Below are 12,882 nucleotides of genomic sequence, written 5' to 3' on the forward strand. Positions count from 1 at the left end.
AAGTCTCGCTCTTGTTTTCAAAAGCTTTGTCATCCTGGAGAAAGTTTTCCAGAGCCATGCTGCTATCAGCCAACTGCTCCGTCCAGTAGCCTCGAGGCTTTACTGGCCCATTGCTCTGGCCAGATAATGTGCAAATAGGGCTCCCTACCCCCATCCCGGTCAAGACCACTTAGCTTACCCTAGGACAAAACAAGACAATTGAGCAGAAACACTCACTCCTCCCTGCTTGTACCAAATATCCACGTTTGCCTATATTTAATCCACATTTGCTACTACACAGAATGGGGCTGAGTACATTCAAGTCAGCTCTAGGAATGTCTCAAACACCTGCTTTACAGCTCTAGCCCCTGCCTTCCCTGCCAGTGCTAGTCTGGTCCTGGCCCAAACACCTCCCTTAAGCTGAAGATTAGGGAGAGGAAGAACTAGACTGAATCATGTTTCAAATGCATCAATTTATCCACTGGTTCTCCCACCTGTGGAGTTTTTAAGACTCCTGATGCCCAAGCCCCACCACAGACCAGTGAAATTGGAACTTCTGGGCATGGAGACAGGACATGGTATTAAGTTAAAGAACCAGTGACTTAACTGCTGTTGCTAAGGTGCCTGTATCAGTGTTGTCTACCACGGACTGTGGGTGCCAGAGCGAGAAGGACCACATGCATCTCACTTTGTAACATTCCTCGTGGAGCTGGGCACGCGGCCAATGCTTCTGATGATGATGGAATACCTCAATCTGTTCCTCATTAGCTCCTAGAACTGGAATATGGTGGCTATTCCAAGATCACACATATGTCCCAAAGTCATAGAGGATAAACATTTTATTACACTAAAAAAAGTCATCTGTTAACTGCTTGAACTGCAGGGGGACCACATCTGAGGCTACTTCAGAAAAATGGCATCAGATAACACATGGAGATTTCTAGCAATACAAAATGGCTAGATTCTCCCCCACTCGCTCCCATTAAATATTAATCGGTGGTTTAGGCCAATTCTGGTAAGAGCACCGCACCGCTGACTTCACATAAAGCCAGGACGAGGCCAATGTGCCGACGGCAGGGCCCACTCCTGGCCATCTCCCCAGCAGCCGGCTGCCGTGGCTTGGACACAGGCGGCAACGCCTGGGGGATCGGTTCCACTCCACTGTGGTGAACTCGCTCTTCCTAACAACTGGCTGTGGAGGCCGCGTCAACACTGGTGGCATCGCCATCTGGGGCCCATGTGAGCCCTCTGGAACCTGCTGCATCCCTGCTGGGCCGAGGTGGGGCTCTGAGACTGGGGACCAGCAGCCTGGAGGCTGGTTCCACATTACTCCACGGCAAGTCTCACACCCCAAGGGAGTGGTTACGACACACTGCTCCTCACTCGAGTGAGGAAGTGCTGCTTTGCCTGAGAGCCCGTGTGTCAGTGCTGGAACAGGCCTGGCAGGTACATCCAGCTGGGGTTGGGGCAGGGGCCTGAATAACAGAGCCGAGGGGTGGTGGGGACACGTGCAGAGTGACCGGCACCCCTTGCCTTTTGGTTCAGAGCAACTCTGGAAGATCCCAGTGTCCATTTCCACATACTGGATGTTTGAACACGGTCTACATGGCTTCTTCATCTGGCCTGAAGCCAAAGAGACCATCCGACACTCGGTGACTGGTTCAAAGAGTGGGCCACACTGCCTCAGGCTAGCTTCGTGTGCCCGAGGAGGGCACAGGCAGTGCCACCTCCAGGATCTAGGGACTCCCGCGCTGCTCGGGAGGCACTGTGCTGCTTCTCAGTTGTCTCTTTCTCCTTCCTGCTCCCACCCAGCACTACCTCTGGTGGCTTCCTGTGGGCTCAGCTGGCCTCCTCCAGTCTGCAAGGGAGCTAGGGGGTGAGGGACAGGCTGCAGGACCCCTCCCCCATTGCTCCTCCTTCTCCTTTGCCCACATCCACCCTGACCCCTGCAGCAGGCCACACCGCAGAGGCACACTGTTGACTGCAGTCTGTCGTAGCACCAAGGTAAACATTCAAGACATTTGCCTTTTCCCTTCCCCATTCCGGGCCTGGAAGCAGGTTCCTCAGAGCCCCTCATAGTGGCCGCAGCCCTGCTGCTATCACTCCTGTACCAGAAAGTTGATGAGGGCAGTTCTGGGGGAAAGGAAGGCCTTCTTGATGCTGCGTCCTTGCAAGAGCCTGACACCCAGCTCACTCTGGAGAACAAGTTCATGCACTTTGTCCTGGTCCTGGGCGACCTGTTGGGGCACAGGGATTTTGCCGCAGGCTTTGTTGTTGATCTGAGAAGGAGAAAAGAGGAGACAAACAATGATGAAAGTCCTCGGAGTGTTGGGCAGCCCCATGCCAACACCTCCTGCCTGCAAAGGGCACTGTGGTACGTTTGGGGGAAGGGAACACAGGCAGAGAAAGGAGGGACTCAGCACCCAGCTTCCCAAGAGGGTGAGATGCAATCCGATGGATAGGATTAATGCCTGAAACCCGCAGACAGACAGACCCGCAGACGGACACCGAGACTGCACGTGCGTGCTGCACCTGGAGTGAGGACCACCTTGAGTTTCCTGAGCACCGCCCCCCTGCACAGCTGCAGTGGAGATTATGTTGAAAATCTTTGGCATGGGATGGCTTGGGCCATTTCCAGGGGGAATGGGATTACTGGGTCACTGAGGATCAAATCTAAGTTCAGATCCAGGCTAGCGTGGGCTGTCCCCTTGGGTTTTACCCAGGTCTCAAGTGGACCAACTTCTGGGGAACGCAGCCAACCCCTCTCTGATGACTGACTCCAGAAGGGGGCGCTCAAGTGCGACGGCTTAGAAATTGGACCCACATCTTGTCCCACTGACAACTCTTCTCACTTAAAATGTGTCAGTACAGTTTCAGACCTTGGTAGGTATTCGCCCAATATTATTTCAACGAGGAACAACGTCACATCAGACATGAACTGACATCGCTCCGAGGAAAGTTGCTCAGACAGCTTCTGAACAGCCGGGCTTCCAAATCCTCAATCCCACGGCTCCCACATCTACCCTCACATTTCTTTTACTAACACTCTCGTTTCTCACTTGGAAAATACAGTCACGGTCTTATGAAAAGTTACCAGGAATAACTTCTCACGTTTCAATCAAAGCACATTATCAAATGCCCCTTAATCACCCACTTCATCTTTTCAGATTTTTGTACGACTTAGTGGCATTTTTATCGTTTGCATTAGTCTAGATCACTAGGCATTGTGTCCTGAAATATTCTGAAATATTATTTTTAAAAACCGTGAGGCTCCATGTTGCAGGGTTTTAAAGAGTTCTCAAGCTGGGGAACTAGTTGTGCCGCGTGAAGGACCGTGGCCTCTCCTCCTCGGCGTTTCTGAGCCATGAGAAGCTGCCTCACAGGCCACGTGCTTGGTCTGACTGAGACCTTGGAAGAGACCTCCAGCCTGTCACACAAAAGCCGTGCCCCTTGGGAAGTCCTGGGGACCCCAACAGGGAATTCTCAGGATGTGCACTCGTTAGTGAATCGTGTCCCAGCCTGCCTGCCTCTGCTCTTTGCTCCTGTCCTGTGGAACGGTAGCCCGGGGTAAGGTCTGCTCTGGGCCCCACCCACGATGGGGGTGCTGGGGAGGGAGGAGCACGTGCTCCCACACGGGCAGATTCAGCTTGGACCCTCAGGCCTGCTCTTACAAGTCGTGGGAACTTGGGCTTGGTTTTCTCTTCTTTACGAGTATTTTTTTTTTTCTTTTCTTTCTTTTCTTTTTCTTTGAGACAATCTTGCTCTGTCACCCTGGGTAGAGTGCAGTGGTGTCATCATAGCTCACAGCAACCTCAAACTCCTGTGCTCAAGTGATCCTCCTGCCTCAGCCTCCTGAGGAGCTGAGACTACAGGCACGTACCACCAAGGCCAGCTAATTTTTTCTATATATTTCTAGTTGTCCAGCTGATTTCTTTCTATTTTTAGTAGAGACAGGGTCTCACTCTTGCTCAGGCTGGTCTCGAACTCCTGACCTCAAGTGATTCTCCCACCTTGGCCTCCCAGAGTGCTAGGATTATAGGCATGAGCCACCACGCCCGGCTTGGTTTTTATTTATTTGTTTATTTTTAAGAGACAGGGTCTTGCTCTGTCTCCCACACCGGAGCATAGTGGCATGGTCATAGCTCACTGCATGCTCAACAACTGAGCTCAAGCAATCCTCCTGCCTCGGCCTCCCAGAGTACTAAGATTGCAGACATGAGCCACCACGCCTGGCCGGTTTTCTCTTCTTTAAGGATAGAATTCTCTGGATTGCTGAGTGAAGTGGAACAATCCATGTAAACTGATGGCTCACTAAGCCTTGCTTCTTCTGCCTTTGTCAAGAGTCCTGGGCAGGATGGAAGGAGCTGGCCATGGGACATCCTTCAATGCACAGCCTCGACACAACAATGACCCCTACTTCTAAACCCCATGAGCTTCCCCGGAGCCTGGCGGGCTGGCTCCAAGCCATCACTGGTGACAGCCCAGGGGAACTGAGTCATTCTCGTCCACAGCTGGGGCTTTGGGGCAGGGCACACGATCTCTGGATGTGGCCTGGTGCCCCGTAGTCATTCCCATGCTGCCTCGGGCACCCGCTCGCGGTTCTGGCTCCCTGGACTGCCCCGAGTTGCCTTATCCAGGGCAGTGCCTTTAGGGTGAGTGGGTCTCAGTCATGTTCTCCTGTCCCCAGCATAAGGTACCAATGATGGAATGGGCAGAGAAGTCAGGCTGGGACCCAACATTGAGCCTGGGCTTCAAGGGCCCAAAGCGGAACAGGCACGTTCAAATCACTTCAAACAGAGGCGGTTACACTGCCGGGCTCCTGCTCCTTCATCTTTGAAGCACTGCTCTCTTGGACTTTTCCACAGCTGCCAGACAGGCCCCTCACCATGGGTGCTCCTCCCACCCAGTCCCTTGCCCTGCCCCCAACATGGGGGGGCCTCACAATGGGAAGTAACAATAAAACTCCCATTTGCTGAGCTCACTCTGTGCCAGGCACTATGCTGTGCAATTCACCTGCATCCATCCCATTCTACAGATGGGGAAGCTGAGGCACATGAGGTGAAGTCACCTGCCGAATGCCCCACCAGTGGTGCAGCTTCTCTCTGTCCTCTGCTTAGACCCCCTGACAGCCCCTAGTCCTCCCAGGGATGGGGTCCGGCCTCTGAGGCAGGGACCCTCCCAGCCCCCAGCCTCCCCTCCAGCACCGCCCTGCCTGTGCCCTCTGCTCCAGCCCCTCCACGGCCCACAGCCCGTGCCTCTGTGGGCTTGCCCCCTACTTCTGCTCCTGGTCTTCCGGCACCCTTGTCTCTACTGGGGAGATGCTGCTCCTCTTTCAAAGCCAAGGCCCCGTCTCCTTCTCACGATGCCTTTCCCAATTCCCCAACCGCCACAGGAAACGATGCTGACGCTAGCAGCAGCTCCTGTTCACTGAGCGAGTTCGAGACTAGCTGTGTGACTCTCGCTGAGTTAGTAAGCCCTTCTCTGCCACGTTTCCTCACCTGTAAGATGGGGTTGGTCGCATATCCGCCTTGTCTGTGAAGTGGGGTAACAGCAGGCCCGCCTCTCAGGGCTGCTGTGTGAAGTGAGTTCACACCTGGGAGGTTCTCGGGCAGCGCCTGGCCCTGAGTCAGCGCTCGCTGCGTGTTAGTGGGTTTTGTCGTGAGTGTGCCCAGAAGCAGGCCGGGCACTTCCTGGCATCAACCCACCGAATTCTCTCAACAGCCGGATAAGGCAGCCACTGCATTTGCCTGCACTTTACAACTGAGGAAACTGAGGCTTAAAGAAGTTAAGTATTTTGTAAAACTGAGACTTACGCCCGGGGTGGTCCGACTCCCGAGTTCTTACATCTCAACCTTGGGGCTACATAAATTCTGCATGTGACAACTCGTGTGCCCTCAGCCCTTCGCTCCTAGGCCCTAAGCTCCTAGAAGACACGGGGGTGCCTCCTGTCTCTGCATCCCTAGTATCTGTCCGAGTCACGGGCACAGAGACCAGCGAACATGGGCGCGGCTGAACTGAGTTACAGTGGACTGTGCGTGCAGCTTCTGTTTCTGGCCAGGGCGCCACGTGAGACCACACAGTCGGAACAGACCTCCACGGGGGCTCTGCCGCTGGCGCGGGGTCCTGACAGAGCTCTCGAGCTGGGCCCACCCTCAGGGAGTCCTACGCACGCTTTTGACTTTGGGGTTTGCATTTCAATGATCATCTAAAATTATTTTACCAATTATCAAAACTCAATTTCTTTTCTGCAGGGATAATTTAAAACAAAAAGATATTTTCATAGACTGAAACTCCAGTTTTTCTCAAATTGGCATTTCTCAACTGTGCTAAGGATATGTTCTTAGGGACGTAAGATTTATTTTCAAAAACATTAGTCAAGTTAAAGAAATTTCCTCTGTTTTTGGTTTTGAGGATTTTTGGAAGAAGTCTGCCAGGGCAGCCCCATCCCTCCCCACTTGGGGTGGGGGCAGGGTGGGGGTGGCAGGGAACTAAGCGCCAGGGCAGGTGGTGTGGATGGAGAGGGAGCCCCAGTCCCCTGCCCAGGGCCTGCACGGATGCAGATGGGCTGGGGCCCGGCCGGCCCAACCTCTGTGGGGCTGTGCTCTCCCTCTGGGTAGGTTTGTTCCTGGCACTTCTCACAATCTGCCATCATTTTACTTATTTTTCTCTTTCCTTTTTATTCTTCCCCATCTCTCCTACTAGTCTTTAAGCTCCATGGGTAGCAACCCTGTCTGTCTAGTTGGATTTCGTATCCCCGGAGTCTAGCACTGTGCCTGATGTAGAGCAAGAACTTGATAATTATTCATGAGTAAATGAACAAACCTGGGCAAGGTAACAGACTTCTCTGAGCCTATTTCCTCAACTGCAAAAGTAAAAAGGGTAATGCCCACTTCACAGGGTGAGCAGTGGGAGATGACATTTTGAATGCGAATGACTCGGCCCCAGGTGCGGTTCAGAGGAGACATAGGAAGAAGCCCACTCCCTACTTCTTTTTCTCTTCAGATACATCAGCATATTTAAGAGATACTCCCTATAACTGTCTCATATTTAACAAGTCAAATATATCAAAATTACAAAAAGGATAAACTATAAGGGAGTAACTTGCTCTATAAAAGGTTTAAATAATAAACTACTCTTATATATTTAAAACCACTCAATTGACCAAAAAAAAATTACGTAGCCTGTCTGAAAGGTATTTTACGGTGGGAGGTATTCCCACGTTGCCACCCACCTCACTGTCACCCTTCCCCACCCTCCAACCCCCGCCCCCCCAGAGCAGCTAAATGAAATGCAGAGACTGAAGCACAGGCCTCCACTGGAAAGGAAGACAATGAGAACCTGTAAGCAGGACAGGCTTATTTCCTCCCCTTTCTAGTCCCTTGAGGGCCATGAGAGTTTTATGCTCACGTGCTTTTGGTGTACGGTGACCTACGAAACCGAGGGCCCCAGCAAAGGAAAGACAGGGCTTCGTGCCCTGCTCCTGGCCGGAAGGTCTGGCCGAGGGCTGGGTGGGCTAGACCTGCTGATGCTCCTCTCAAAACCAAGCCAGTGTCTAGGGGCTGCTGGCAGGGCAGGGACCGCCCGGCTCTGTCTGGGGCTGAGGGGAGACACTTACCAGAACTGCCATCTGCACGACCTCGGGCTGTTGAAGGAACTGTGGGTCCACGGCTGGCCACGCCTGAAGCAGCACACCGGCATCCCAGGCGTAGTGGGCACAGAGCTTCCTTGGCACCAGGGCCAGGCCTGCAATGCCAAGGGACAGAAGGGTCACTTCAAGCACAGGAGAGGCTGAGGACAGCAGGACAGAAGCTTTTGCCACAACACAGCCTGGCTTGGAGCTGTCTGAGGAGGTGAGGCAAAGCCAGATGCTCACCACTTACTCTGCCCGGGTTTATAATCCCAGGTTTATAGGTAGCTTTTTTTTTTTTTGCAAATGGCACCCAGAGCTGTAAAGATGGATGGATATGCTGCTCTAAAGTGCGCATTTGGAAAAACAAGGCTGCTGATTTTAATGGGTCATCTCTCTGCAGCGCTGTTGGGGGAGTGCCTGTGTGCTACCCTGGGAACGGATGCATCCGTTTCCTCTCTTGCCCATGCGCTCTCGTGGTCGGAGCCGGCCTCCCATCCAGTCCTTCTACTCATAATCACTGGAGCTGGGGTGCAGTGAACAGGCCACTCCTCACACTTCCTAGAGGGATCTTAACCTCCTCGCTACACTTCCTCTCGGGAGACGATCCCTCCAGTTTCTGAATTGGAAGGAGTTTCCTTGGCTCAGGGTGGGCCAAACATGAGGAAGCAGTGAGGAATAAACCCTCTCAAGTCCTGTTTCCCAGAGTGCTTCATGCTGCAGCCCCCAAAGCAGAGGTGGCACTCACAGGGCGACCTGTGCAAGTGCGGCTGCAGCGGCCAGTGCTCCAGGACTTCCACTAGGGCGCTTCCTGGGGAAAGCTCTGATTTAAAAGCCTCTGCTGATTTGCTTGAGCACAAGAGATGCCCCAGAGGTACAGGGAATGCACACACAGCGGAAAAACAGATCCCTGGGCAGAGGTGGGCAAGTGAACGTGGCTGGCGTGCCCATGCTGGGGCGGTGCTTGGCGGGGCTGGCCCTTCTACACCGCCCCCTTGTCGTCCTTGAGACCAGGACCACGCATTTGGGGGATGGGCCTATGGTCCAGGGTATGGTCTGAGGCCGAGTCTGGGACAGGCGGAGTGAATTCCACCAACGCCAGCCCCAAGAACACTGGGTTGTGTGTGACAACTTTTTGTTTTATCTTCCTTGATGACAAATGTAATATGCATGCTCCTTGCAGAAAATTTGGAAAGGCCCAAAATATAAAGAAGAAAATCATGTTCATCTAGATAGCATTTTTAAACTTTTTATTTTAAAAGACAGTAATTTAATATATTTAATGACTATCTGTACATCTAAACCAACCCCATAAAATAATACAGAACCACAACTACCGCCACCAGGATCATGCTGTTAACACAGTTTTGTATTCTTTTTTTCCCCATGTTTAAAAATATTTAATTTCAAAGAAAAAGATTATATACAATTGTATATATATGACCTTAGTTTTATTAAAAATTTATATGAGCAGGTAAAAGGTGGAAGGAAATAAATCTGAGCAGTAACAGTGATTATCTCTGGGAGGTAAAAGTATGGGAGATTTTTCTTTCTTTAAAAAAAAATAATCCTATAGATTTTCTACAAGAACCTTTATTATTTTTGTGATTTCAAAAAAACATTTAAATTTAAAAAATAAGGTTTTTCCATACTGTGAGGTCAGTTCAACATTTTTCTTCTTGTTTCTTTTTAAGATTTAATTTTTTCCCCATTTAACTTTCAAATCTATCAGCAACTTTTATGCATAACATGAAAAAAAATTATTTTAAAAAATACATGGTTAACTTTCCAAAGCTAATTTGTTGAATATGTCTTCTCTTCCCTATTGGTTTGTAATTTTTTCCTTGAAAATATATTATTCTGGGGATTGTTTTGAAACGAGTCACTTCAGAGATACTCGAAGTGCTTGAGTGTGAGGCCAGAGTGCCCGTCAACACGCTGCTTCCTTCACTGGCACAGTCTTGCTATGAAAGAAAGTCAGCCCAACTCAACCGTGTGGTAGTGACACAGCCGTTGTGTGTCCCAGCACAAGTTGTAGACTGGAACTGACAGTTCCGAGGACCACTCTGAGCAGCCCTTGTCTGCTGGCCCATGCTATGCTGTTCCGTTCTGTCAGTCTCTGTCCTGATTCTCGTGCCAGTATTGCAGATTTATCTGCTGTAGCTTTATGTGTTTCACTATCTGCACTCTTGTCGCGTTGCCAGTCAACCCGAGGGAAGTGAAGCCTCGTCAGCGCCTGGGGATTAAGCGGTATAAAAGGCGGATTCTGGGTGCCCAGCTGGCTCCCATGGCCCGGGGTTTCTGTGCTTCCCACAAACCCATCCCATGTCTCACACATGTGCCTTTTGGCAGAAGCAGAAAGGAGATTCCTGCTTGTTCCTCCAAGGGAATCCTATTAAAACTCATATGTTAACGCGACACGGAGGTCACAGAGGGGGATAATCTTTTCTTTCTTTTGGTGAGCTGGCCCAGCCTGGTCTGTCCTGTGACCCAGCTGCCGTGGGAAGGTTTCCAAAGCCTCCGTATGGCAGTTGTACAGGATGCCTGGGAGATGAAAGGACCTTGGTCACAAATGTTGGGGGCAGAAGCTGTGACAGATTCCACTTTAAAAAAAACGAGGAAGCCCAGCCTTCCTGGAGCACTCAGGATGCTTACGTATAGCGGCCTGGGCCCTGCCTGGGTTTCCATATAGATGGGAGTGGGGCCATCCTGTTCAGCAGTGAGGAACAGAAACTCGGGACCCAGGTGTATACGTAGTGTTTTTGCCTCCCTGCTCATTTTAGGGAAGTAGAAAATACCTAATATTTGCAAGGGAAATACAATGGTTTCCTTACATGGCACAGCCAAGGTGACAGGTCGAGAGTTGGCCTTTGGGAAGCACGAGCAGACAGTCTGACCACAGGCTGGGAGGTGGCAAGGCCCTGGCACGCAAGGCCACCACGCAGGGCCGGCTGCGGCCCACAGCCCACCCCCTTCCTTCCTCTCCTCTGGGAGAGCTGTTGCGGCTGACCTTCCTGCAGAATGAGTAAAACAAGCCTCCTCTCCCCGTAAGGGCTGGCAAGGCTGCCATGCTGCCGTGCACCCAGGGTGACTGCTGAGGTGGCCGTGGCTTCTGTGGATGGCAGTCCTCTCCTGGTGGCCATCTTCAGGCCTGCCTGTCTCCATCCCCATCTCCCCACCCCCGCCCTCCTATGCCAAAAGGGAGGACTTGGGGACTCTGTGGCATCTGATCCTCACTGTGTCTCGTCCAGCCCTGGCAGTTCCAAGGAAGTGAACAGGAATTGAGGACACTTCACCTTGGCCTTAGCCCAGAGAAACAGTCTCACTGACATTATTTTGAAATAATATCTACATGGCACACACATTTATGTAGAAAACGCCATCAGAGCATCAATAGATATCTTATTCTCCCTTGTAATTATCACACACACTTCTCTATAATCTTTATGTTCATAATTTTATTGAAATTAATGAATACAGCATATATATGTTAATATATAAAGAGCAAATCACTATAGCTATAATATTTCACAGCCACTTTTTATAAAAAGCTACAAAGAAAGTGATCCCAAATTATTTTATGAAGAAAAATGGATTTGTGGACTGATACTTGAAGATGAAGCTTCCCTCAGATTGCCTAAGGGAGGTAAAGGCTCGCCTTGCCCTGGCTCTCAAAATGAAGGTGCTGATGGAATATGTGGAGACCACGAGTTAGATACCAGAAGCAAATATCAAGAAAGAAAAGTCACTGTAGAACAAGAAAAATGGCCAGTGAAACAGAAATGTTACGGAGATCTTATTACCCCATTTAAAAAACTTGTATTTTGATCATGACACTAATCTCAAAGCAGCACAAAAAACAGCAAAATAAGGGAAATCACTCAAATGCCCATCAGTGGGAGATTGCTTAATCATTTACAGAACATTCACCGGGCAGGACACCCTATAGCTGTTAAAAAAGAATGAGGTAGGTCTGTAAGTGTTGATACAGAGCTAGTTTAAAGGATAATAAAAGTGTAAAATGTTCATACAGAATGTTAACATTTGTATAAAAAAGGGTCCTCATTTGATGTCATCTATCACATTCTTCTGTCGGATTAAATATAAAACTGGTAGCAGAGTTTCTCTGGGAGGCCAGCTGAGCAACAGAGCTTAGGGCACACCCTTTTGTAATAGCTGAATGTTTTACAGAATGCATAGAGATATACTTTTCAATTAAAAAGTTAGGTTTTGCTTTGCTTTAAGAAGCCCAGAGAGGCACATGGAAGCTGGATTTATTTTTTGCAGTCGGCTCTAGGCACTTTTCTTCAGAAGCTGGGCATGTGCAGAAGAAAGGTGACTCTCAGGGAGCAAGCAGTACCTCTGGGTCCCTGCGGGCAGGCCCAGCCCAGGCTCTGAGTGTTCCTGCTCACCCACGCTGCAGGGGGCACGAGGCCTGGGATGCCAGTGGGACTAGGACGAATGGGTCCATCTGGTTAGTTCTGGGTGTGTGTGTATTAAAACCTTCTTCAACTAAAAATAAATTCCTTCCTCCTTTCCTTCCTTTCTCATGGTCTACTGTGTTCCAGAACCAGAATCTCAATACTCAGGACTTGTAGTTTAGAAAGGCAATTTTAAAAAGCCTTTATTTCGAAATAATTATAGATTCACAAGAAGTTGTAAAGAAATGTTCAGGAGGTCCCATGTACCCTCCATCCAGCCGCCCCTCATGATAATCACAGCACAACATCAAAACCAGGAAATTGACATTGGCACAATCCACAAAGCATATTCACATTTTACCAGTTTTTTTTTTTTTTTTCCTCTGAGACAGAGTCTCATTCTGTTTTCCGGGCTAGAGTGAGTGCCGTGGCGTCAGCCTAGTTCACAGCAACCTCAAACTCCTGGGCTCAGGCAATCCTTCTGCCTCAGCCTCCCGAGTAGCTGGGACTACAGGCATGCACCCCCATGGCCAGCTAATTTTCTCTCTATATATTTTTAGTTGTCCAGATAATTTCTTTCTATTTTTAGTAGAGACGGGGTCTACGCTCTTGCTCAGGCTGGTCTCGAACTCCTGAGCTCAAACGATCCACCCGCCTCGGCCTCCCAGAGTGCTAGAATTACAGGTATGAGCCACCACGCCAGGCCAGATTTTACCAGTTTTAAAGGCACTAATGTGTGTGTGTGTGTGTGTGTGTGTGTGCAGCTTAGTGTAACCACCACGTGTAGCTGCATGTAATCACCACCACAGTCAGGACACAGAACTGTTCCATCACCACAAGGCTCCCTACTGACAC

The 12,882-nt window shown here is 50.2% G+C and overlaps 1 protein-coding gene across 2 annotated transcripts in view; it reads right to left on the reverse strand.

The window, feature by feature from the left end:
• Positions 1–250: 250 nt before the first annotated feature.
• The window catches only part of LARS2 (leucyl-tRNA synthetase 2, mitochondrial), a 150,656-nt gene continuing 138,024 nt past the window's right edge, over positions 251–12,882 (reverse strand). The window contains exons 20-21 of one of the 2 annotated variants that reach the window (XM_069473522.1): positions 7,595–7,722; positions 251–2,258 (exon numbers count right to left, since the gene is read on the reverse strand). In XM_069473522.1, coding sequence (XP_069329623.1) covers positions 2,079–2,258; positions 7,595–7,722 — 308 coding nt within the window. In that variant the 3' untranslated portion in view covers positions 251–2,078. The remainder of the gene's footprint in view (positions 2,259–7,594; positions 7,723–12,882) is intronic. The other variant, XM_069473523.1, reaches the window with a different exon arrangement.

This window comes from Eulemur rufifrons, chromosome 7 (genome assembly GCF_041146395.1).
Source record: "Eulemur rufifrons isolate Redbay chromosome 7, OSU_ERuf_1, whole genome shotgun sequence".
Classification (NCBI taxonomy): domain Eukaryota; kingdom Metazoa; phylum Chordata; class Mammalia; order Primates; family Lemuridae; genus Eulemur; species Eulemur rufifrons.